The sequence below is a fragment of the Pogona vitticeps genome, chromosome 10, assembly GCF_051106095.1.
Source record: "Pogona vitticeps strain Pit_001003342236 chromosome 10, PviZW2.1, whole genome shotgun sequence".
NCBI lineage: Eukaryota > Metazoa > Chordata > Lepidosauria > Squamata > Agamidae > Pogona > Pogona vitticeps.
This window is the reverse complement of record NC_135792.1, coordinates 27539368-27565661: the sequence shown is the minus strand read 5'-3', so window position 1 is coordinate 27565661 and position 26294 is coordinate 27539368. Positions and strand designations below refer to the sequence as shown.

Below are 26294 nucleotides of genomic sequence, written 5' to 3'. Positions count from 1 at the left end.
TAAATGGTTGGCTCATGCCTGACTGGTGGCCTGTGAGGAGGCTGAGATCCTTTCTCTGTCCATTGCTGGCACACCAGCTGAATCCTCCAGCCTGAGTGTGCCGAGGCTCACACGTCTCCTTGTTGTAAAGCATTCTGTTGGCTCCGCCTGCCTGCCCAGCCTAGCATGGAGGTGGGACGGGAGTGGGAAGGTGGACTCCTTCGAAAACCCAGGGTGAGATTGTAAGGTCTCGGGGAGGTCAGGTTTGCTCGCCCATCAGTTCCCTTTGCCTGGTCTTACTCACCTTCGGTTTTGTAACCTTTCATCTTGTCTCCATAAGTATTCTCAAAGACGTACGGGCAAGGGCTGTGCAGGAATCTTGCCTCCCTGGATTCTTTGCAGAAGGCAGTGTGTGTGTGCGCGCATGTGCGCAAAACGGGCTTGTTGGCACTTAAGCAACTGGCCCATGTGCATGGGGAGGGGGGGTCCCAGTCAGGGGAGGCAAGGCTGGAAGTGGGTGAGATCTAGGGGCGTGGGGTGGGCCTGCCTCTGCCCCTGAATCCATGGCTTCTCTGGGCAAGTGGGGGAAGGAAGGAAGGGAGATGCTCTTGGACTCCCATGTTCCCTGGCCACTGGCCCTGCTAGCTGGGGCTGATGGGCACCAGAGTCCTAACAACAGTCCTAATTGTTGCAAGCCACCCAGAGACCTTTGGGTAGTATGGGCGGCATGTAAGTTAAATAAATAAACACTCAGTGTGCCCCACCTCCCAGACAGGGACAGCTGGGAGAGAGGACTGGAGTGAGGCAGGATCCTGTCCACACCAAGCAGGTAGGGGCTGGTCCTGGCATTGGCTTGGCTCGGCTCCCGTCTTTCCCTCCAAGGCAGCCAGAGACAAAGCCAACAAGTGTTTCAGTGCCTTGTTTTATTTGCAGTGAGAATCACAGCCTTGCTGTTTTGGGGAAAAGATTGGCTGGCTCTGGGCACGTGGGGCCTAAGGCAGCGAGGGGGCCATCGGCTCAGCCCCGGGAGAGGAGAAGGTTGGGCAGGGCAGGGCAGGGCAGCTCACCCAGGGCCCTGAGCGACAGAGGCCGGCTACTTCCAGCAGCAAGGCAAGAAAACCATTGCCTGCATCTTCCCTTGAGCGCCTGCTTGCCCTGAAGGCCGACCAGGAGCCCATCTGAGGGCGTCAAGCTGAAGCTGACGGAGGTGCGGCATCAGCTCGTTGAGAGGAAGAGAACCACCCGGTTTGGGCAGCAGCAGGAGGAGGAGGAGGAGGAGGAGGAGGAGGAGGAGCAGCGCCGCCACCTTCTCACCTGGCCCCAACAGGTGAGGGGACGGAGAGAGGCACCTCAGCTGGGCATCCTTTGCCTCAGTAGGGCCTGTGCTATGGGGTTCTTGGCAGTGGGCAGTGGCTGTGGGCAGCACCATCCCTCCAGCATGGAGGATGACACTGTCAAAAAAAGGCCCCGGAGGGGGTGACCCCTTGCTCCCCCCCTACCCCCAGATCCCAGCAGTGGTGGAAACGAGAGGGTGCCGCTCTCACAGTTGACTCTGGAAGGAAGGAAGGAAGGAAGTCTCTCAGGGTTTCTGAGGCTGCTTTGGTTGCAGGCCCTTGGGCAGCCTCGGGTTGACAAAAAAGGCCTTGAGGAAAAGCTCGCGTGCCCTGCCCGGCAGGTAGTGGTGGATGAAGTACATGAGCCCCACACCCCTCCCCGGGTAGTACTTCGCTCGAGGCCGGGGGGAGAGCAGCCCGTCGGCAATGCTCTCCACCACTGAGCTGAGGTCCTCCACCGCCTGCTTCATGAAGCCCAGGAACTGCCTGTGGATGTCCTCCACGTACTCCTCCCCGTAGGCCTCGAGGAGGTCCGGGGGCAGCGCCGTCAGGAGCTGTTCCTTCTGCTTCTGCCAGTACTTGGGGTCGCAAGAGCTGCCTGCAAAGAAGGAGGGCACAGTGAGGGGAGGGCGCCCCCCCCCCGAGAAGCCCCTTGGCCTCCCTCCCGCTGAAGCGGTCGCTTCGCCTCGTGCTCCAGGGAGCCTTCGCAACTGCTGAATTTAGCCAGGGATGGGGGCGTTTCTCCGCTGCTGCCGGTGACGGCCGGCCGGCCATGGGGGAATTTGCCAGCGTCTCCCGTCCGTTCTCTCACCTGTCTTGAAGTACCCAGGAAAGATCAGGCTCACCCTGATCCCCCAGGGCGCCAGTTCAAATTGGAACGTGTCCATCAGGAGACTCAGGGCGGCTTTGGAGGCCCCATAGCTGGCTAAGCAGGGGTACGGCATGTTACCTGTGGGGGAAACGGAAGAGAGGGAGGAAGAACAGGCAGCCCAGCGGTTCAAGGCCCTTCCCTGCAACAGAACCAGTTCCCTCCTGGCATGTGCCCTCGTTCCCCATCGTTGGGGATGACAGGAAGTCTGTCTCCTCCCTTGCAGGAGCCTGTGCAGGCCGCCTCTGCGCCATCGCACTGCGCTGGGAGCTGAAGAGGGTGGCCCTGCCAGCTGCTTGGCTGTCACCTGCACAAGGAATCACACCATCTGCCACGCCGGCCTTTTTTTGGGTGTGCGTGTGTGTTGGGGGAGGGGGAAGGACAAGTTCCTGATCCACAAAGTGGCAGGGGAAAGCTCACATTACTCAGACAGCACGGAAACCGAAGCCTGGGTCCTGTGCACCTCCCAGCAGGCAGCAGTGATTTCTCAAAGGGGTCACTTCGCATGATGGGGTCTCCTGGGGCTTTTGCCCCACGGCCGCCTGTGGCCAAGAGGGTTGGTTGAGCCTCTGAACCAATACAGAAGCCAGTGGGGCAGGCGGGCTGCGTGGGCGTTCTGGGCCCTGCAGAAAGCGCTGGCCCCTTTCCCTGTGGCGCCTGCGAAGCCCGTGGTGCCGCCCAGCCAGGCTCCCCCCAGCCTCTTACCTGCCGGGCTGCTGACGGTGACGATCCTTCCTCGGGACGATCGCAGCAACGGTAGCAGGCCCTTGGTCAGCTCCAGGGTGCCAAAGAAGTTCACCTCCATGCTGGCACGGAAGTGGTGCAGCGGGGTCAACTCTGCGTCGGCAATGATGTCATTGAATCCAGCGTTATTCACCAAGCCCCAGAGTCCTAAGTTTAAGATGGAAAGGGACCAAAATGGAAACCATCATTTCCCCTCCCCAAGGCAAGGCAAGGCAAGAGGCCACTTAACTGGTTGCCATCTCTAGGGCTGTGACTTGACGGGGGGGGGGGGGAGAGAGAGAGAGAGAGAGAGCTCGTTGACCGCTGCTGCTTTAAACCAAGCCTCCCACACTCCATCGGAGGCCTTGACCCCTGGTCCCCCACCAGACCGGCCGGCCAGCTGGCCCGACATGTTTTCTAAGCCCTGGGACACATTCTTGGGTGGAGGCAGCCAAGTAGACACAGAGTGTGTGTGTGTACTCACTAAGGATGGATCAGGGGCTCATGGGCCTCCCTTCTCTGCAGGCATCAGACTTGACATTCCATGCAGTTTGGTTACCTTTCATCTGATTTCAAACTACTGTACCTGCTTTTGTTTTTTTCACTGTTATATTCTAGTAATCATAGTCATTCAAAGGCCTTAATGGTTTGGAAAACCAGATAAAAATGCCCCCTTCAATAGCTAGAGAGGCAGACACAGGCCTGATCCAGTTGAGGCACTTGGTGTGGATGTTCACCAGCCCCCCCCCCCCCGTTCTCCACCCAGAAACATCCAAAATCTGCAAATTCATTCCATGTGCAAATGTTATCCATCCCATTTGCCTTTGAGAGGTTTGTGCTCTTCCTATTGTAAACTATTCCGAGTGCCACCGGGGTCCCCCTTCCCGCCCTGTTTTTAAGAAAGGCTTCCCCCCGCCCTCCAAGACTCCTTTGCTCGTTTTAGGGGCATTGCCCTTTAAATGGCTTCCAGCGGTGTCTGTGGGCGCTGCTCTGAGTGGGGAGAGGGGGTGGCGGCAGAGGGTGGTTCAGACCCCGGGCCTGCTCCTGCCAAAGCCGAGGCCGGGAGGACACCCCCCCCTCCCCGGGGCTCGCGCGGCGGCGGCGGCCTCACCTGTCTGCCCCGTCTGGGCCTTGAGGTCGCTCAGCGCCCGCTGGATGTCCTCCGCCTTGGTGAGGTCCAGCTCCAGGAGCCGCAGCTGAGGCGAGCAGCTCCGCCGGAGCTCCTCCGCCCCGGGGCTGCTCAGGTCCAGCACCGTGGCGTAGACGGTCAGCCCCAGCTGGTCCAGGTGACGGGCCGTCGCCTTCCCGAAGCCGGAGTCGCAGCCTGGAAGGGCAACAACAGAAGGGGGCCGGTCGGCGGCGGTGGGGGCCGGGGCCCCGCTCCGCCTCGGCTGCCGGGCTCTGGCATGCGAGTAAGAAGAGATTGGTCTTCGCTAGATGAAGCCGGGGAAGCGAGGAGGACGAAGGCAGGCACCGGAGAGGAGCGCTCTGGGCGGCGACATCCCGGGAGGTGCCTCGGAGGAGCCCCGCGAGCGGTTTCTGGGCTCCGGGGGCCCGAGGGTCCTCCTCCGACGGCTCTCCGCGCCGGCCGGCCAGCCCGAGGCGGCTTCCTTCCCAGACCTTCAGGCCGCGAGAGGGCGGAGGGCCGTTCCTTGACCCCCAACCCTCACCCTCTCCCTCCCTCGGCCCCCCCCCGCCACCGGGGCGCTCCGCCTGGGCCAAATGGCCTGGAGCCGCGGTGGCCCGGCGCGCCTTCCCTCCTCCGCCTGGCCCGCCTGCGCCCTCGCCCACCCCGGGAGGCAGGGGCGGAGAAGCGGGCCCTCACCCTCGCCTGGTCTCTCCCAGCCGCCCCTCCGTGGCCTGGCGGGCCCCGGCCTCAGGCGTTCTTCCCCGTCCCGAAAGCGGTCCCGAGAGGCGCCCCAAATCCCACCCGGCCACCTCCGCCGCCGCTTTCCCCGCCACCCCCCCCCCCGCCGACGCAGGCCCGCAATGGGGAAGCGCTGCCCCTCTTCCCGACGTCTCCCCAGAGCTTTTCTCCCACCCCACGTCGCCTGCTTTGCTCTGCGCCCTCCTCCGCCTTCCAACGGGCTCCCAGGAACCGCCCTCCCCAATCGCGCTTCTTCCTAATTCAGATCAACCTGGGATAGCCCCCCCTCCCAATACCATTTCCTTCCCCCCCCCCCCACACACAGACAGAGTCCTTTATCAGGGCTGCCAAAGACCTGTCGCCGCCAGAGGTTAATCAGCCCGGCTTCCTCCCCCCCCCCGCCCCGCCAGGGGACCCCAGCCTTCCCCACACTACAGACCTGCTGGCTAGCTTGGGGGGGGGGGGGCGGCGGCCGCGGCTGGAGCAGGGGGCCAGGGACCCAGAGCCTGGCTTTCCGCCAGTGCAGGACAGCTGGGCGGTGTTTGTTGCCTGCCCTCTCCCAGGTGCCGCCTGAGGCCCGCAGACTCTCCGCCACCCGAGAGGGCCGGCTCAGGCTGCGACAGACAGACGTGCAAACCCAGAGGCAACCCCACCCTCACCCCCATCTTCTTCAAGGCGCTTTGGGGCTGATTTCTGCCTGCCTCGGGCTAGATTAAGACCTTGTTTTCATTTAAGTGCAGAATGCTTGAATTAAAACCACCCATATTCATTTATCCTCAACGGGCACACACATCCGCGTTATTTCCCGCCCATCTCACTCCACCAACACTTTGCTTGGGTTTACCCTTCTTAACGAGGAGGCTGGGCTTCAGTCCTCCGCCTTTCCCTTCCCAACACGGCTCCCCTGGGTGTGCGCGGATGTGCATGTGTGTTGCTCCTTGGGGTTCGAGGCCTGATTTACCACCTGTGGCCATCTCCGGTTTGGATGGTTCCTGATGGTAGGGGTCTGGAGAAGGTTCTAAGCGGTGCCCTTGTGGAACGGCACAAAACAGCTCCAGGAGTGGCAAACGTTTCATCTTCCACCTCTGCGCCTCTGCGCTGTCCTGCCCACGCCCCGCATGCCAGGAGCCTCTTTCTGGCCTTCTCATGGGGGGGGGGGGCTCTCCCAGCCTCCTGGGAGAGAGCCGTCCACTTGCATCTGTGTCCCCCTGGGAGAACGCCAGGTCTCCAGCGGCACTGAGCAACCTCCGAGGCCAACGTCCATTTTTAATCCCACCCTGTATTTCCTGGATCCTTCCTCCCTCCATCTCAGTCCTGCTGAATACTTCTCCTGGGGAGCCTGCAAGGGGGGGCATGTGGGCAATGCCTGAAACTTTGGCTCTGTTATGCATCCCCTTCCATACAGGAACAAAAAGGGCAGTGTGACTAATGGGTAGATGATGAGTTGTGGGGTGGGGAGAGAAACTGCAAAGCCAGGCAGCCTCCAATGCAGCCACCAACCTCTCTGGGTGGGCAAGCTGACTTGGCGCCATCAAGGGTTTCCAAAGGGTGGAAGCTATAAGACATGGCTCAGTGGCCTGCAATGAGGGTGGTGGTGGTGGTGGTGGTGGTGGTGGAGGAGGAGGAGGAGGAGGAGAGCAACGTCAGGCCATGGTCCCCACAAAGGCTCCCTAACCCTAACCCTTGCCCCACCTGCAGGCACAAGCAGCCTTGCTTCGGATGGGACCCAGGTGGCTTGGCTGCTCACTGAGTCACGGAACTGCTGCGGTTTATGTGCTTGCAAAATAGCAAGGAACAGCCAGCTTATCTTGTGGGCCATCACACAAAAGGCTGCTCTAAAAATAGCCTCAGCTCACCTGCCCCAGGTTGGCGCTCCACTCCATTAACTTTGCCAGTTTGAGGCAGCTGCCGTTGGCTGCCAGGCCAGAAGCCGCCTTCCCCACCTCTTGTGATCCTGCTCTCTCTCTCTCTCTCTCTCTCTCTCTCTGTAGCCCAGTCAAAAGTGGACCTTGACCTGAGACTGTCCAGCTAGCAGAACAATGGGATGTTTTATGTGGGTGTGGGTGTGGGTGTCCCTCTTCTTCAGGAAATGGGTCCAGGCTGTCTTCTCCCACAATCCTTTTGGAAAGAGAGATGCCGCAGGTGATCCAGCAGGTGTGCCTTTTGACCTTGCCGTTCCTAAGCCAAGGCAGAGGGTTCTGCGAGCCCTTCCAGCAGAACGCAGAGAGTGCCCCCCCCGTTGGACGAAGGTGTCCAGAACAAATCCCAGGAGCCTCTGGGTGCTCCCAGAAGGTGGTTCCTAGGAAGGTCTTTCCACTGCAAGGAACTCCAAACCTGCAGCAGGAAAGGAACATGTCATCCTCGGCCAAGGCAAGGCAAGGCAAGGCAAGGCAAGGCAAGGCAAGGCAAGGCAAGGCAAGGCAAGGCAAGGCAAGGCAAAGCAAGGCAAGGCAAGGCAAGGCAAGGCAGCACAGCTGGGATCATTCGATTGAGGCTTTACACATTGCATTCCCCTTCTTGCATTCTCAATGTCCGTACTTTATCTTTTAAAGCATTTATGTCTTGATCCTCAGCTAGAAGGTTCCCAGAGCAGGGAACAGATCAGTAACGAGATCAGAGGCGCTGCCCTGGGGGCTCACGTGGCCCCTCGATGTGCCACCTTCTTCACGGCTCAGCTAGAACGAGGCCTTATCAACGCCAATGTCCCACAGCCTCTGCCCTGAGGCAGGTGGACAGTGTCTTTATCATCTGTGCTCGTGCACAGGAGTTGCATGAGAAGTTCCACCAAGACGTCAGGAACAGCCACCTGCCACCACCAACCTGAGCTGAAAGTCGCTCCTTGGTCACCAGCCCGCTTCCTGGACCCGGCTGCCCACGAGTGCCATGGCGTTCATAAAGACAGGAAATTTGGTCTGCCAAAAGCCACGGGGCGGCTGCACAGACTCACCTCTCTCCACCAGGAAGTTCGTAAGTAAGATCTTCAGTGCGATGACTTACAGGACTGAGACACTGAAGAGTTTTGCAACAGCCAGTTCTCTGAGCACAAGAAACATCTAAAACATTGGGGAGGGGGGAGAGAAGCAAAAGACCCCTAGAGGGACCCAGAAACAATCCATCGTGGGAGAGGCCCCAGAGGAGAGGGCCTCCGACCTGCTGGATCGCACAACAGTGGAGGTCTCTGGTTGGGAGTTCAATTTGCCCAATTAACAGGGGCTGGATGGCCCACAGAGTCCTTTCGGGTTCTGCAGTTTGATGACAATTGAGAACAGAATAGGAGCTCTCTCTCTCTCTCTCTCTCTCTCTCTGTGTGTGTGTGTGTCGCATGTGTGCATGTGTGTGTGTGTGTATGAGAGTGTGTGCGCAGCCACCCAGCCGCCCGCATGTGTGGAGGGGTGGAGGGGGGGTAGGGTGACTTGCCCATCTCTCTCAAGCTACCAGAGAGACAGAGAGAGAGAGAGAGAGAGAGAGAGAGAGAAAGGAAGAAGGAAAGAAAACAAACACCCCCACCCCCACCGCCCAGGGTACAGGCTGTTCTTTTCACTTCTGATGGCCTGGCTGATAGCTTCCTTTCCCAGAGATTACAAACCTCGGCAGGTTTATGGCAACATTAACCATTAACAGTGACACACCAAGAGCTGGCCCAGGAGCGGGACGTGCCAGAAAGGCGGCTGCGCACATGCGTGTGCCCAAAGGCTCCCAAGTGCACATGCCTTTTCTCTCTCTCCTAGACACACACACACACACACACACACACACACACATGCAGCCCGGCCCCTCACTGGCTCTCCTTGGGCTCTGCACCCCAATGGGGATAATGACAGGTCAGGGTATGGTCCTTCCCTTTAATGCTTCTTGTTATGAGGCCAATAAATGTTCTCTTTTCCATTCTAGTTCAGCTTCAATGTCTGTGAAATGCTTGTGATAAATGGACATTTTACAAATGATCGTTACTGGTGGACTCCTCTGCCCTGAGAATGAAGCCTTGTGGTGGGAATAAGCCAATGGCTGTGGAAAATGGCGACTGGGGGAGGGGAGGGGAGGGGAGCCAGGGCCTCTTTGGGGAGGCGGGTGTTCACCAGACGCTCCGGCAGACGGGCAACTTGGCTTCCCTGGGAGGAACCATCACCAGAATCTGGGATGCTGTTCCCTATATGTCAGAGTTTGGAGAAAAGGACCCACAGAGGTTGTGTGTGCCATTCTCATCCGCCAGTATTTAGGCAGTTTAGAGACAGCAGATAAGAAACAAGCAAACAAAATGGAAGGAAAAAACAATGATGACAGAAACGAAGGCTACAACGACTGCAGCCTGCCTCTGGAAAGTAAGGTTCAAAATAACAAGGCCTCGCAAGACATCCGAATCTCTCTCTGGCTGGTCTCATATCTCAGAAATTAAGAAGATAAAAAGCAGATCCCTGCAACGAAGGAGAATGACCAAGATGCCTTTTGGCTGTAGAGCTTCAGAAGAGAAAGTCTAAAAGGCCAGACCCTGCTATGGAAGCGCCGTGTCCCCGAGAGGGCAGAGGTGGCCCTCCCCTCTCAGTTGGGCCACCCCGACCGCCAGTCTGGCTCCCGGCTCTCCTTAACAAGCCACCCAAGTGGCTCCTTGGAGGAATCCTGGTTTTCTGGGTGCCCCACAGAGAGAACAAGGAATGCTGTCCACATATCCCAGAGGTCTCCTTGGTGCAGGAACCAAAGAGGCTCAGGGTGGGGGTGCTTCTACGCTCAGCCCCCGCAAGGGGATCGCTTCGTGCCTGAGGGTCTTGAGCCTCTCAGAGGAGGGGCGGCATCAGGAGGGCCGAAAGAGCTTCCTCCTTGCCTGGCAGCCTGGATGGCCGCTGTTCTCGCAGAGGGTCCTCCTGGTCGAGAGGAGGGCGGCCGGGTCCGGGTCACAGGGTTCCCACTGGCCCACCCCTGCCAGACGCAGGGCCCTGGGATGGCTGCTGGAGGAAGGTGGGGACACAACCCATTGATTCCCCCCCCTCCACTGTCTGTTAAAGGTCTCCCTCGCCTAGGACCGCCACACCCTCTTGAGTGCTCCACAATACCCCCCCCACCTTGCCTCTGGTTTAAAGGTGTCCCCCAGAGAGACAGCCACTAACCCGTTGTTCCAAAGACAGGTGCTTGGAGGCACAAAATAGCCACAAAGACACGTTAGCCACAGGGGAGCTGCAAGACTTCTGAATAAGGACAGACAACGATGGCTTCCCTGATCCACCTCGATGTTCTCCCGCACAAGTCCCATGGAAGCGGGACTTCCCAACGGAGTAGTGTGCCTGCCTCAGGAAAACCCGTGGCCAACCCCAAAAGAGCCAATGCCAGGCCTCCTCGGAGAAGAGGCGCCTTTCCTGCAGAAGGGCTTTTGGCCACAGGGGCAGCTGGCCCTGGCGGGGGGTGGGGGGTCCTGGCCCGAGAGCTGAGCTGAGTGGCAACTCCCTGGAGCTGGCCAGCTCCCCACAGGGCTGGGGGGCCCTGGGGGCCTGCAGCATCTGGGGAGGTTCGGCAGCCTCGGCACTCTTGTATGCCCCCAGCCCTCTTCTGCCTGCCCAGGCAGCCTCAGTCGGCCCTAGCTCCACTCCGCTCCGCTGCCTGCCCAGGCAAGGACGGGGAGAAAAGGCTAGCCAGCTCCTTTCCAGGTTGCCAGGTCCCGGACCCACGCCACCTGGGAAGGGAGGGTCTTGCTTTTCCCGCTCCCTCCCAGCTTCTCCCATTGCCACCACCAGGTCTTGCTGGGGGGGGGCGTGTCTCGGGAGGGTGGAGGCCTCGGGGCTGCCAAGCCAAGCTACTGCCTCTTTCCTGGCACCAGACAGCAGCTCGGCCTGGCCAGGGAGCAGCGGAGCCCCAGGGACACATCTGGGAAAGGGTAGATGGCAGAGCGGCTGGGCTGAGGCTGTCTGAGCTCACTATCTGAAGAGATAACAGGAGCGTGTGGGCAAACCTCCCTCCAGGCAGGAATCCCTGCGTTTTATGTCCAAACACAAAGCCCTGCCAAAGTGCTTTACTGGGTCTCTCCCTTCAGCCTTGTGTACAATCTGGGAGACAGAGCGGAAGGAAGCCAGGTTGCTTTAAGGCCCTTTGCTTTCAGGCCCCGCCATAAACCGTCGCTTGGCCAGGCAGGGAAAGGGTGGAGGGTCCGTAAAGTGAGGAGGAGGAGGAGGAGGAGGAGGAGGAGGAGGAGAAGTTTCTGGTACTGCAACAGATCAGAAGCCAGTGTGTTTCACTTCTGTTCTGAAGGCCAAGCCTCAATACCCGTTTCCTGCCTGCCCCTTTCTTCTGGCTTGCTGTGACCTCAGACCAAGAGGCTTGGGAAGATATTCGAAGCCACCTCAACCCCGGACCGCTCCGCCTCCTGGGATGGGGCTGCCGAGAGCACTCCCTGGGCAGGGAGACCTCTTGCAGGGCTTGCCCAGCAGAAGGAGGGGAGTCCCAGGGGAGCGCAGCGTGGCAGGCGGGAGCAAGGAGGCACCGGCAGCCCCACGCCAGCCCCACAGCCCCCTCCTTCAGCCCATGCGCTCCTTGCACATGTTTATCCCTGCTGGACACGGGGTGGGAGAGAGGGGGGGTGTCTTATCTTACCCCCCAACTAACCTGGGTACGGTGGGGTGCTTCCAGGAGGTGCCCCCTCCCCCCCAAAGGTCCTCTGCTGCTGCTCCTGTTTTCCCTGCTTCACACCTTTTAATATGTGCCGGGGGAGAGAGAGAGAGAGAGAGAGAACCAGCCCACTGCCACTGTGGGGGGCCAGGGAAGGAGGGAGTGCTAGAAGACAACGTTGTCAGGGTTTGGGTGCCCACAGAATGGCGTGTCTGAAGAAGCCTGCTGGTGCCTGGACGGTCCTGGGGCAGGCCAAGCAGGCTGAAGGCTAACGACCCACCAAAGTGGCCTGCCCCTGGGTGCCCGGCCAGAGTGGCCAGGAGGTGCCCCCCCTCTCTTTCTCCCCCCCCCACTCCCCACCACCGGCCATGTCCACCTCTGCCCCAGTGGGGAAAAGAGGTGGAGGAACAGAGAACAGCGGAGCCCAAGCAAGGTGGGATCCAGGGTTCCCAGAGAGTGACAGCCTGTGTGCGCACGCACACACACACACACACACAAGTGCACTCGCATGCTGCCTTGGTACACTGCCCAGTAAGCCCCCCCTCCCCTTGCCTCCAAGCCCTTCCTTCCTCTTTGGGGACAGTCAAAGGCAGGTCAGCCGCTGAGAACACGGAGCACTTCCCCAGCCCAGAAGGACAGGCAATGAAGATGAAGCGGGACAGCTCACGGAAAAATCTTCTCCCCGCATCCCCCGAGGCTCCCTGTGTGGCTCCTTTATTACCCATTAGGCCTTTCTGTGCCCGCCTGCCCACCTGCAAGGCTTCCAGCCTCCCCAGCCACCCTCGGGCAGGCACAGGCCGGCGCTCTCCTCACCCTCTAACCTGATTTCCTGAGAGGCACGGACAGGACCGGTCGAAAGGGATGAATGTGGGCCAGGCAACTTTGCAGACACCCCCCCCCGTATCAGCCCCCCTGCCCCCGCCTGCAGAAGACTCAGCCACCTGCGGGAGAAGGATGGCCAGATAGCTCAGTAGTTTAGGCATCTGGTCGTGGAGCCAGAAGTTGGAAGCCTGATCCCAAGGGCTGGATCCCATGGATTCACCAGGTCCCTTCCAGCTCTGCAGTTCTGACCAACATGGCAGAGCAGGACGGTCCAGCTTTCCCGCAGCCTTACTAGGAGGGAGGCAGAGCTGGTCCAAAGGGGCTGCCCCCTCCCCTCGGTCTCAAGACTGTTGGGACAGCAAGCCAAGAACCAGGAAGCTCCCCCTCCCTCACTTTAAACAGTAACACTGACTGGTCTGGTAAGGCTGTTGTTGGTTATAAGAACTGATGAGGCCATCTTATTAAAATATCCACAATGGTTTAGATAAGAACAGATATACTGTAACAACCTCACATGCTGCTTGACTGGGAGGGACTTTCTGGGCTGATATGATTGTCTGTCCAGCACTAACCAATCATTCATTCCAGCCTCTGGATTCAAAGAGAGGCCCGCCTCTCTGCTGAGGGCTCTTTCCCCCTCTCTTTTGTCTGTTGAAGGCAGTTGTTAGTTTGCTGTTGAGCTGTTCACTGCTCAAATAAACATTTTTATTCATTCTCCTACAAAACTCTCAGAGTGCATTATTGATACCTTATGTGCCAGTTTATGAAAAAGGGGTGGACAGTTCGGGGAACATATAGCTTTTCTCCTCTACGAGGCTCTGTACTTTGACTTTATTTATTTTAGTTATTTAAAAAATTTTCACCCAGCCTTTCTCCATAAAAATGACTCAAGGTAGCTTATATAATCAAAAGGCAATATTTAAAAGCTAAAAACTGTAAGTATACAAAGGTTTTAAAAGAATCAAGCCAACACCACACACAACTTCCAGAGTCTGGAAGTAGCCACCGAGAAGGCCCTCTCCTGCGTCCCCAACCGAACACGTCTGTGAAGCGGGTGAGGCCGAGTTAAAGGCCTCCCCTGATGATAACACCTGGGCAGGGTCATTAAGGGAGGCGCGGTGCTTGAGATAGATTGGGCCCAGTGGAGCTCCTGTCACAGGGGGGTTGTGGGACGGTGTTATTTGATCACTGTAATCAGCCTCAGTTAAAAATTTGGCTGCAGTGTTTTGGACCTGCTGAAGTTTCTGAGCACTTTCCAAGGCAGCCCCACATAGAGTACATAACAGTAATCCAGCCGGGATGTAACTAAGGCATGTGTCGATCTTCCAGATCAGACCACTCAAGGAACAGGTGCAGCTGGCACGCTAGTTCTAATTGTGCAAAGGGACTCCTGGCCACTGCCGAAATCTGGGCATCCTGGCTCAGAGAGGAATCCAGGAGAAGCACCCCCACCCTGCACACCCAGGGTTTTTCAGAGGGAGTGTAACCCCGTCCGGCAGAGGCTGACTCCCTCTTCCTTGCTCTGCCTTTCAAATGACCAGGAGCACCTCCGCCTTGTACGGTAGAGGTGGTTCCATGATAACACTGATACGGGTCAATCCTCTCACTTAGGGTGCTGCTAACCTTAAAAGGGACATCCTGTGATGCACCCTTACATTTTGCTATTTTGGAAAACTGTTCTTCATTCTGGAAAGGGATTGTGTTCTGATGCTGGAAAAAATGCAGTGAAATCAGGCCCAGTAGGATTAGACAGAGCTGGCGTGTGTTCACTTGAACCCTTCTGCAAACAAGTCTCTTGCAAACGGCCTCCCAATTTCACCCCATGATGTGGGCAAAGGTGATGGCCCTGACTCAAAAGAGGAGGCACATTTGCCCTGCCATGGGAGGTCAATTCTTCATTGCTGACTGAGTTGCCAAAATGAACCCATTTCTTGCAGGCAAAAAGATTCCGCCTTGCACAATAAATGGATTCAAATGAACTCCCATAAGTGCAGCCCCCTCCCCACTTTTACAGCCACCACAAAGGATGATGGCCCACCCACAGGCATTTCCTCACCTTTGCCCCAGGTCCCAGAGAGGCCCCGGAAAGGCCCAGTGGGTGCCCTCTTGGCTGCCAGAAGCCGAGGGGAGGCTCTGAGTTGAAGACGAACACAGGCCAGAGGTCTTCCAGCTGTGCGTGGAGCTGCCCAGCCTGGTTTTAAGGGAGCTTCTTGATCCACCACCACCACAGGCCTGGGGGGCCAAGCAGCGCTGGTGACTAGGGGCACTGTCCGTTGGCATCCACTGGCCCCTCCAGGTGAGCCAGCTGTCCCTCCTGCTGACCCTTGGCAACTACTGCCCATGTACAAGACTGAACTGCTGAGGGCGGAAATAGACATGACAGGCAGCCTGTAATGAGAGCTGGAAGCATGTTAATGTCAGTGCGAGGTGAGGAGAAATCAAAACTTTCAAGTAATTCCATGCGTCAGTCCTGAAGACCAATCATCAATCAAAGCTAGCTAATGTACAAGTTACTTGAGGAGTGAAAATCTCCTCCAGTGCACCCACAGGCTTTTTGCCATTTAAAGATTCCCCCCTTTCTAAGGATGGACTATCTACAACCTCCATTTCTGCCTTTAGTGAGTAAGCCATTCTGTGGTTTGGGCTGAGATGTCATTAGTTTGCAAGCGACCTTCCATCATTCCTCTGCCCTTCTCTACAGTATTTTACTTTTTCAGCCATTAGAGATGCAGTGCTGGCAGGCACTCAGCCAGGTGCTTGGCTGTGAACTGAAGGAGGCTCAGAAGCAGAGGCTCCTTCCTCCTTTCTGTTTCACTTTTATGCTGTTGGGTGTTTGTTTTTGTTTCTGCTGATTTCATATCAGTTTAATTTGTTCCTTTGCAGTTTAAAGTTCTTGGAAACCTCTCTACGGCCTTGTGTTTTGTGTATACCTCTACACCTGGACACCATCTGGACACCATAGCAAGAGGCATAAATTCCTTAAACAAAGTAAATAAGTCACAGCAGAACATCCTTGTAGTTAAACCTGAACATGTGAGAATTTCTGTGGTCTCAGTGGGTGGGACCCACACTCAAGGTAGAACAGGAAGGTGTATGACTCCAGCCCACGTTGTTCTGTTTTTGAAATTCTGTGTGTTGCCCTGGAAGTGTTATCAACATCCCTCCACTAAAACAAACAATAAAATACTCTGACGATGTGCCAGATTCAGCCCAAACTGAATTGGCCTGATTCAGACCAACTTGAGTGAGATCGGCATTGAAATGCAATGGCCAGTTTCATTTCCAGAATGAACCCCAGGGAATTTGACAAATAGATTCTGATCTGGGAACAGTTAGAACTAGATGGAGGGCATTAAGTCGATTCAGCCTACAGTCTTTGTTTGTTTCTCTGTGTGTTTGTTTGTGTGTGTGTTTGTAGCAAACTTTAAAGGTTCCAAATAGGAAACCCCTTGAAGCTAGCTGGCTGAAATGTTTCTCTCTTCTGTAGAATCTGTCATAGCCTTTTTTTAGATTAAAAAAAATGCATGTATGTCTGAGCAAAACCAATAAAGCCCAGGAGTGGATCTCTCACAATAAAGTTTACCTCCAAGTTTTTGGAGGGTGGGGGGACGAGACCTGCTGCTGTGCTGGAGCTGTCCTTGGTCCTGCAACCACTGCCCTGCCCTGGTTCTTCCAGGGCTTTTCTGTAAGCAAGGATAAACTGTGTCCGCTCCTGGTTTTGCCTCCACCTCCTGTGATTCTTGGCCTTTTGCCTCTCTCTCATCCTTTGTTAGCAGGTCTGCTTGCCACGGGTACCTGGCCTGATCAGTAGCCACCAACTCACATCGTGGATCCGGAATCCATCCTCAGGGCTGGGGAAGCTTGCCTTGGCCAGCCAGCAATGGGGTGGCCTTAAGAAGCAGGAAACCGTCCATCCCTAGATTTCCTGGCCTCTTGCTGACCCTTGGGAGATGCCAGAATGGCACCTTCCTGGTTCAAGCCCTCCCTTGGCCAGGATGGCCTCTACCCTCGCTGCTGAGCTGGGCACTGGATCTCCCCAACGCAGAGGAGAGGACCTGGAAGAACCACCCACTTTATGGCATCTCCAAAGGAACACAAAATATCTTAATCCCTCTGTAAATGCCTGAGTAGGAAGTTGAGCTCCATCCAAACAAACAAAGGGAAGAAGGGCAGGCGGAAGACGAGGACGCGAGAAGCAGAAGTCTCCATAACACCCCAAGCAGGTAGCGAGGAGGACAGAGTAATCTCCCCAGGAACACATGCTCTGGCTCTCCATTACCAAAAAGCAAAACAAACAAACAAACAAACAAAAAAACACCCTATGAATGAAGCTGGCACATCTGTTAACTCTTCACTGTTTCAGGGGCGACTGCTATTCTGGTCAATTTGGAAGCTGGGATTTGGAGCCCCCTCCCGCCCCCTCCCCCCTCCCCCTCCCCCCACTCCAGCATGGCTTCCCCTGTGACTGAGCCCCGTTCAGGCCTCTGGTGTGGCTTCAAGTAGGCGGGAAAAAGGCAGGGCTGGCTCAGAGTCCTCTGAGTTACCTCAGGAGAGCTCCCGAGAGCCAGTCTTTCAGCCTGCAGTTCCCAAGGGCCAGCTTTGGCACTGAGGGTGCCCCCCCTCTCCTCCCCCTCCCTTGGGGAAGCTGCCTGCCTCCTCCAGAGGAGGGCGTTCTCAACCCCCTCAGGCCCGCTCATGGACTCCCTGCCACAGCAGGCGCTTCTTCTCAACCTGGCTTCCGTCCTGGCCTGAGACAAGCTGGAAAGGCAAGCCAGCCACCCCAGGCCTTGGGCGACTCAGGCTCCCACTGTGCCCGAGGGAGGGCAGCTGGACAGAAAGGGCAGCCCCAGGCACAGAAAGCAGAGGGGCACAGATGGAAGAGAGAGAGAGAGAGAGAGACAGCCGGGGGGGGGGGCTTCTCAGGAAAAGACGGAGGGCCTGGGAAGACACAGGTGAGCTGAGATGCCAGAGGCCTCTCCTCCCTTTGTCTGAGGAGCTGGAACAAGGCATAAGGTCTCGCCAGATATGGCCAGCCCACCCCCATCCCGTCTCTACTCCTTCCTGAGCCTCCTGCCTTTGGCCTTTCACACTGGGCCATCCTTTGCATCTCAGGAATGTTATACGTTCTCCCTTGGTTTTCCCACAGAGGATTGTGCAAGATACGATTGCTAAAATGGAGACTTCTGGTACAACTTCTCTGCTTTGAAAGCTACTTTGCCACTTGTTTACTGTTTTCATTTTTGCTTAATAATTTATAAACCACGTTTCACCCTTAAAACTGAACTCAAGGCAGCTTATGATGCTGAGAACAGAAAAAGAAAGCAAAAAGGGAAAACTAGTTTTCTGTAAGTGAAGGTAACCTGCCCAAACCAAAACTCTAAAAATGTGGGTAGAAATAGTGAATAGTCCGTGGCACACCTCCTTTTTTTCATAAGGTGCTCGTACATGAGCCTGGTTTGTACAGCTGAAACCAGATCGTACTGTACATTGAAGCTGTTTCTGGAAAACGGCCTGGGCTCCCCACGCAGCCCTGATGCCGAGCTGTCCACCCACAAGGGGCTTGCCCAGCCTGAGCAGGAGGCCCACGCTCCTCGCCATTTGGGGGTGAAGTGCAGACACGAATCCTCCTCAGAGGGTGGGGGCCACCCCTGTGACCCCATGCTGAGGCAGGGCGTGCCCAAGGGAGCCCTTGCCACCCCGGCTCCCGTCGGCCGGGAGGAACTGAAAGATGAACAAGGAGAGCGTGTTGCACCATAGCCACCCAGCTGGCAAACCAAGCGCCTGCTCCCCTCCCAGTGTCCAATCAGGGAACAAAGCAGGCTAGTTGGGCAGGTGTGCACTCAAGGGTAATCCCACCTTCTAGGGACATTGTGTGCCACTCCATCTGCTTTGCTCTCCAACCCAAGTTGGAATCTGGATCAGAGCAGCTCCAAGGATTCTCAAAGCTGAGAACAACTCATGGTGTCAGACTAGGTCAAAAATGTTTTCCTCACAAAGCAGGAAGACCCCAAGTGCTGTTGGCCAATGCTGTGGTCTGCAGACTGCCCCCCCACCAATGCCTAAGGGCAGTGCTGAAGGGAGAGGCCCAGGGCCCCCCTCCCCAGAATGACTCTTGCCGTCAACTCCCTGGAGAGCAAGAGACCCTGGCTTCCCCGTCCAGCCGCACAAAACACTTTGCATAAGCAAGTTTCTTGGTTCTGATATGTGGGCATTGGTCAACTTTATCTCCAACTCCAGATGGAAATTTTAAGTTCTTTCCTTTGCTGTTTGCTGAGGGACCTTCCTGAGAACAGACCGCAAGCAATGAACACTTGCCCGCTCTGCCCTTTGGGGTTCTCTGTTACAGCCTCACTGCTAAGTTTTATACCCAGTTGGGCAGTCGGTATAGACACCAACTAGAGTCTATTTATCAACCACTCAACTAAGGAGAAGATGTGGATGAAACCTCAGAAAAACAAATTGCAAGAATTTCAAAGAGATACAATGTAATAGTAGTGATGAGTGATTCCACCTATCTTGATATCTGTTGGGAAGCAAATTCTGCCAAGTATGGCCTTTCCAAGAAATTCCTGGCTGATAATTCTCTCCTACAAAAAGTGGAGGAAGAAACTAGAGGAAGAAACTACCCTGGACTTCATTCTAACCTTGGTGGATAATGGGCCAGCAAGAGGAACTCTGGGGGAAAGGGACCATGTTGTACTCGAGTTCCTTATTTGAAAGAAAACAAAAGCAGAGTGTAACGCCACATGTATGCTGGATTTTAGGAAAGCTAATTTAAAAAAGAAACTCAGAACAATGATAAGTAAGATCCCATGGCAGGAGATCCTAACAAGAAGAGGAGTCCAAGATGGGTGGAGAGTTCTCCAAAAGGAAATTCTAAAGGCAAAAGTACCAACAATTGCAATTTGAGGTTGATACACAAATAATCAAGGAGAACCTGGGTCCCAGTCCTGTGTCTGACAAAGTGGACTTGTCCATGAAAGCTCACATTAAAATCAAACAGTTAGTTTTTAAGGTGCCACAACATTTTTGTCTTCTCTCTTATTTATTTTTCTTTTGTTTGTGCTTGATAAGCTAGCAGAGAGCAACACGGCTACCTCTTCTAAAACCTATTACTTTGAATAAGTTCAAATTCCCATTGCCAGATGAACTGTATCCAAGAGTACTGAACTTCACAGAACTACAATCTATCATTTTCATGGAAGATTGGGTGAAGTGCCAGATGATGATTAAAGAAGGGCTATCCTTGCCCCAGTTTTCAAAAAGGGCAAAGAAGGAGGAACCTAGGAGCTACAGACCAGTCAGCCTGAATCAATACCAGGGAAAATTGTGCAGCAAGCAAGTATTGGTTGCCCTGTAGTGTAGACCAGTGGTTCTTAACCTTGGGTGACTCAGGTGTTTGTGGACTGCAACTCCCAGAAGCCTTCACCACCAGCTGTGCTGGCTGGGATTTCTGGGAGTTGCAGTTCAAAAACACCTGGGTAACCCAAGGTTGAGAACCACTGGTGTAGACAGTTTCCGAAGGGAATCAGGCAAGGGGGAGTGTAACCCTGCTGGTCTTCCTGGATCTTTCTGCAGCCCCTGACACCATCAGCCCAGGTGTCCTTCTGCAAAGTGACAAACTCTTTTTGAAATTTTTCTCCCTCTTGGCTATTATAACCTGCCAAGGTTACAATGGCAGCATGGGCCACCATGTCATCAGTGCTTCTCTTCAGGAAGGCCATTGTGCCCTCCTGTTTAAAAGAAACAACAATAAGGCCCAGTGAGAAATGGCCCTGGGAGGCCCAGGAGCAGGACATCCAGGGGAGGACACCTACTGCAGAGTGTGGCTCTCCTCCCACAGGGAGAGAGAAGCAGGCCAAGGGCTCCTGAAAGCTGCTTTGGCTGTCAAGGTCAACCGCTGGAGGGGGTCTCCCTGAGATTGCCCACTCCCACCAGGAGAAGGCCAGCTACTGGTCAATCGCCTTCAAGAAGCAGAAAGGACACCCGGCCACCACCATTTGCCCTTGAAGTCCACCTTAGAGACTGCAGCTTCCAATAAGTTTAAAAGTTCTCACCAAAAAAACAACAAAAGAAAACAGAACCCCCTGCCATTTCTCTCTGCCAGAAGGCTTGGCTCCACTTTCCAACCTCCAGGCGAGATTCCCCTTTCTCGTCCACCCATCCGAGCGACCCTCCTCCCCCTGGCTGCCGGCTGCTCCCCCTGGGGACTGACGGGAAAGAAAGGCATTGGGTGGGAAGAGGCCGCCGGGAGACAGCGCCGGTGGGTGACTCCGGCGGCCTTCCTCTCCTTCCTCCTCCTCCTCCTCCTCCTCCAGGCCAGTTCAGAACCTTCCCATTCGAGACCAGCTCAGTGGACGCTTCCTTGCCTGGGATGGCTCAGCCGCGCCGCACCGATAGACTGGATTTGCGCTGGGTGGCCTTCCCTCTCTCTTCCTGACCCCCCTCCCGCTCCAAAGGCCCGGCAACCGGGGTCACCCAACGCACCTCCCGCCCCAGCCCGGCCGCCCTTCAATCTCTTCAGAGGCCAGGGCTTGGGGAGGGAAGCCTGGCTTCCCACCGGCCAGCTTCGCCGCCGCCCAAAAGCCAGCCGCCGGAGGGCTGACCAGGAAGCAAGTCCCCCCTGGCTCGCTCCCCTCCTGCCTCCGGGTCGCGACTCCCTCCCGGTGCCCGGCGCAGCCGGCTACAGCCTCAGGCGGAGGGGCCCTCGGCGCCGGCCGGGCCCCAGAGGCGGGCCGGAGAGCGGCGGCGCGCCTCGGTCCCGCGCGCTGTCTTCGAGTCTGCCGGCCAGCAAGCTCAGCGCGGACGGAGCTCTCCTCGGGCCCCAGCGCGGGCGCGACGCTCCGGTGGGACGGGACGGGCCCCCGGTGGCCCGAGCGAGCCCAACTCCGGCGGCCCGGAGGGCGGGCGAGAGCGAGCCGTTCTCCGGCCGCCCCGCCGGCCTTGCTCTTCTGGAAGTTGGCATCGCCTTCGTCCTGGGCCCGCCTGCTCCCCAGCGCGCTTTCCTCGACCTGCCCCAGCGGGCCGTCGTGGCGTTCCGGGGCGCTCCTTCGGCGTTTTCCCGAGCAGGGCCCTTCCCGTGGCTGGCGGCGGCTCACCGGCCGTCCCTCTCTCACTGGTCTCCCCCCCCCCCCGCCTCCACCCCTGCGGGAAAGGCGCGACGTCCGGCTTCAGGCGGCGGACCAGGAGCCACGCGGAGCTGAGGGATAGCAGGCGCAAGCCGGGCGCGCCGCGCTGGAGCCGCCGCCTCCGCCTCCGCCTGCGCCGCCGGACCCCGCGCCCACCTTCCCCGCGCGCCAGGTGGGCTCCCGGCAGGTGCGCGGCTCGGGCCTCACCTGTGATGAGGACCGCTCTGCCCCCGGCGGGGATTCTCTTCCTCGGCGAGTCCCGGGCCAGGAGCAGCCAGCAGGCGGCGGCCGCCAGGGCGGCGCCCAAGGGCAGGGAGAGGGGCAGAAGGCTGCGCTCCAAGCCCGGCGGCCCGGCCAGCCCCGTCGCCAGCGCCCCCGCCAGCCCCAGGGGGGGAAGCAGGAGAAGCCGGCTCGCGGGCAGCGCCAGGAGTCTGCGGGCCAGGCTGCCGAGGAGGAGCAGCCCCGCCAGCCAGCCGCACCAAACCCAGCCCGGCTCCATGGCCGAGGAGGAGAAGTGAAAGAGGACCAGGCGGACGGAGGCGGATCACGTCTGCGCGCACCGGCGGGACTGGGCGCAAGCGAGCCCGGCGGCCCCGCTTTATCTAGGACCAGGAGGGAGGGAGGGAGGGGCTGCCCAGCCCTGCCTTGCCCGCCTGCCCTGCCCTGCCCTGCCCGTGGAAAACTCGCCTGGAGGCGGCGGCTGGGGGGATGCGCGCGGGAAGCCGCCAGCCGTGACAGCACTCGCTGCGCTTCCAGCAGCCCGTTTTTCCCTCACCGGGCGCCCCCCACCCCTAGCCAGGCTTCGCCGGTGGCCGGAGGGACGGTGAGGAGGGGACCGGAAAAGACTGGCTACCAAGTCCTCCCATCTCCGGTTCACAGGCAGAATCCAGTTTACAAGATGCTGTACCTGGAGGTCGAAAGTCGGTCGGTCGCATATTACAGCCCTCGCCACCCCAGCACTGGTCTCGAGGGGATGTGGGGCACAAGCAGCCAGAAAGGGCCCCGGGACCCTCCGTATTATCTCCACCCTCCAGCTTGAGCCTCCCGCAGCAGGGCAGGTGCCCCGGCAGGGCACGTCCTTGTTTATTTATCCTTGAGTGGTTCTGTATCCCTGCGCTGCAGCGGTTTACAAATCTTAAGTTGCAACAAGTTTTCAAAAACTGAGACTATGTCATGAAAACGAAACCACCAACACTCCCAACATCAAGAGCAGATCCTGAGGTTCAGCAAGCGACTTCCGTTTTGGAAGGGCTGCTGGAATGTATACCCTAGTGCCTCCCACTCCCACCCAGCCTCCCAATCTGCAGGAAGTCCAGAGATTAGAGGCAGCTCAAATCTCCCCCACTTTGAAACTGGGTTCCCGTGACCTTAGGCTCCCACCGAGAAGGTGCTGTTCCCTGTTCCCCTTCAAGGACCTGGAGCAGCAGGAGGTGATCCCCAAGGGCGAATCTGAGGGCTGGGGGGGGATCCTTTTCAGGATGCAAGACTCTCCTTTGCCCCCAATTGCACACCCCCTCCACACATAGGTCACAATTTGTTGGGATAATAGCAATCTTTCATGCATGAACACTAGGTATTAGTGGGAGGGGGCTTTGCAGCTTACTAGGATTGTCCTTTGACACTCGAGTGGTAGAGTTCTTTCCAAACCTCCGCATTTGAGGCAAGCCTCTTCCCCCTCCTCCTGTTTGTTTGTTTGCTTGTTTTGTTTGTTTGCTTTGCTTTGTTGATAGTCCTTCTTTTATCTCAGTTCACACTTGACGCAATAAGCATGGAGGGCCTCCTACATGATGGAGACTACATTTTCCCTCTTTTTGTTTCTTCTGACTGTAACTACATAGGGTAATTGTAAGTAAAGATGCCTTTTTTTCTATTTTAAACACTTGTAGAGTGTTTCTATTGATTCCCAATGTGGTATAGTGGATAGAGTGACAGACTAGGACTCAGGAGGCCTGGGTTCAAATCCCCACTCAGCCATGGAAACTTACTAGGGGGGTAGAATGGGTAAAACCACTCCTTAAATATCTCACTTACTTTGAAAGCCCTATTAGGGTCTCTATGTCAGTTCCAACTTGATAGCACAGAACACACATACAGAGTGATTCTATCATACAATAAGTGCTCATTTGTGTGTAAAAAGAAACCAGGGAGGTCTAGGTTCTGATGAGACCGAGCGGATTTCTCTATTCTTCTGTGTTGTTGTTTTTCTACCACACATTCTGCTAACTAAAAGGAATAATGAAAATTCCACCTTACAATTCACTTCCAACTGATGCCACGGGGGAGGGAGGGGGGAGGAGAAAGAGAACCAACCCCTACCCCAAGTGACTTTGCCCTCCTAACGGCCACTGTCCGGCGGCTGAGCAATGCCAGCCACTTCTTCTGGATCAGGGCCAGAGCTGGAGGAAGTGCAGAGGGCAGCCCTGTTCCTGCCCATCAGGCACCCTCCCAAGGCCACAGCCAGACCCCTGGCGGAAGTCCTGGAGGGAAGCCCATCCCAGACTATTCCTCGTGTGTGAGCGCGCGCACATGTGTCGGCATGGGGGGGGGAGGGAGGGAAGGAGGGGCAGCCCCATCACCTCCTGCAGAAAACCAGCATTGGGTGTTTCCACCAGAAAACGGAATGAAGTGCGATGAACCTGGCAAAGAGAGGGGCACTCGGCACACGATACGAGCCGGTGGCGTGAGCAGAGCAATGGCTTCACCTACTTGGTCAAAGAGGTGCCAGCAATGGTTGGGCACACCTCGTTTGCTGTTAAGGGCACCGAGGGGGGGGGGGTCCTCAGGGCCAACTCCCAGCAGCTGTGAGGATACAGGGGGCCACAACACAGCGGCGGGGGGGGGGAAAGAAGTGGAGCACTTCCTGAACAAAAGAACAAACGAATGAACAAACGAGCAAGCGGACCTCGACTCCTGCTCCCTCGGAAATCTGGAACCAAAGAGCCAGCCCAATGCGGCCTCTGACCTTTCAGATGGGGAATGGCTTCCTGGCCTGGAAGCAGCCCTTGAGGGTTGAACTCCCCATGTTTCTCCAAGGTGAGTTCTCCTCTTCACCTGCAAAGCCCCCATAGTTGCTGTAGCGAGTGTGGGTTTTCTTCTTCTTCTTCTTCTTCTTCTGGCTGCAGCGTTTCTATGGTTGCACCTGGCAGAGTGGCTCCATCATCTGGGCTGGCAGGGCCAGGTGGAAGGAGGTCCACATTTGCACATGCGCCCCCCCCTCGTAAATTGCCCCTCCTGCTGGGAGTGCAGGGTTCTGCTGAAAGGTCAGGTCGCCCGCCCTGCCTCGGTCTGCCATCTTCTTGTGAACTGCACCACTAGGTTCCTGCCTGCAAGTGTGTGTGTGTGTGTGTGTGGAGACCCTGGCACAATGTATGCCATTGCCTGAACCGGTGTGGCCACCTGGAACAAATGCCGGCTTGGCAAGTTCCTGTAACTTCTCAAAGATCTCTGGCTTCTCTCGTTGACCAAATATGACTGAACTGGCAGGTTATTTCCTCCACAGAGCTGGTACAGCAGGGAAGCCCGCCTGTCGCTTCTGAGGCTGCCGTAGCCTGCCAGGGCCAAATCTCCTCCTGGGGAAACCAAGGTGCAAGCTTGTTCCCTGCGGTCCGTCCTGTGCCAGGATCCACACCAGCATTTCCGGTTTGCAAGCTGCTGGGCTCTCTGCCAGTCCTGCCACACCAGGCTGTGTGCGCTGTCAGCTTCCCTCTCGCCACCTGGCAACCCTATTTCCTCATCCCCTCAAGGAAGGCCACGCACAGGTACAAACCAGGGGGAACCACCATGACAGCTAGAATCCTCTGCAGGCAAGCCACCAACGTCTCTTGCACTCATACACAGCTCTGGCTGTTCAAAGAAAAAGCCCCGTTCTCTCTCTCTCTCTCTCTCTCTCTCTCTCTCTCTCTCTCTCTCTGTGCTTAAGAGGCAAAATCTTTCACAACTCTCATCATAACTAAGTGAGCAGCAGCCTCTTGGCTGATCTGTGACACAAACCTGACACCGCAATTTTCCTGGGGTGTGGTGTGGAGAAGCTGATCATGGTTTGCAGCTATTTATATAAAACAAAACAAAACAAAACCCTGAAGGGAAAATATGTTCACTTCCTCCCCCCCCCCCACATACACACAATTTGGCCACCCCAGTGCCCTCGCCACCATTCAGCCCTTCCAGGGTCTGATGAAGCCCACTGAGCTTCTGGGGTCAGTGGGTGAGGCTTGTGGCTTTCCTGAAGGGGTTCTCTACCCTGCTGCAGGCATTTGCCGCCCCCCCCCCGCCAATCCTGCCAAGTTGCCTAGCCTCTGCAGCATAAATCACCAAACAAGGGCAAAGGCCAAAGCACCCCACTCCACCAGGCTCTTTGTGGTCTCCTGCCTGGCAAGGCTGACTGGCGTGCTCACAGTCCAGCAGGCCCAACCTGCAAATGGAAGGAGACCCTGGCGCGTGCCAGGAAGGGGACGGGCTCCTCCCCCCTCCTCTTCCACGACACAGGCTTCTAGGGCTCATCCTGCCATCCCAGGGAGGCCTGGGTCCAGCCGGGGGTTTAGCCAGCCTCAAAATGCCCCCTCCTCTGCCCAGCCCAGCCCAGCCCAGCCTGTGGGCACCAGGTGTATTCAGGGCTCCAGTGGACTCTTGGGCAAGCCTTTCGGTGGACATGTTACGTCAGGGGAAGGGAGATATTCCCCTGTGAACCAGCACTTTGGGGCTCTTTTCATGCCTCCAGAATTTTTTCTCCCACCTCCCAGTTCTGCATTTTGCCTGCAGGATGCTTGTAGGAGATTCTGGCGGGGAGGAGAGAGTCTTGGATCCCTGTGTCAATTCCCAAGACTTTTCTTTGCACCACGTGCTGTTCCCAGAGGTTCCAAGCACACAGTTAATCATCCTGAAATCTCTTTCCTGACCTCCAACTTATCTGACCATCAGCAGCAAAACTGAGAACCACAGTGAAGGTCAACTGGTCCCCCCTGGCCGCTGCAGTCACAGATTCCTGC

The 26294-nt window shown here is 56.8% G+C and overlaps 1 protein-coding gene across 2 annotated transcripts; it reads right to left on the bottom strand.

Moving 5' to 3' along the window:
- Positions 1-885: 885 nt before the first annotated feature.
- On the bottom strand, positions 886-22259 carry HSD11B2 (hydroxysteroid 11-beta dehydrogenase 2). 2 transcript variants are annotated; one of them, XM_072980772.2, is made up of 5 exons: positions 22217-22259; positions 4016-4228; positions 2887-3072; positions 2125-2262; positions 886-1911 (listed from the first exon to the last, which is right to left on the bottom strand). In XM_072980772.2, exons 1-5 carry the CDS (start codon positions 22242-22244, stop codon positions 1559-1561), a joined length of 918 nt encoding a protein of 305 aa, XP_072836873.1. In that variant the 5' UTR covers positions 22245-22259; the 3' UTR covers positions 886-1558. The 2 variants fall into 2 exon arrangements, with proteins under 2 accessions (XP_072836873.1, XP_072836872.2); XM_072980771.2 differs by lacking the exon at positions 22217-22259 and adding an exon at positions 21517-21888.
- Positions 22260-26294: the final 4035 nt, after the last annotated feature.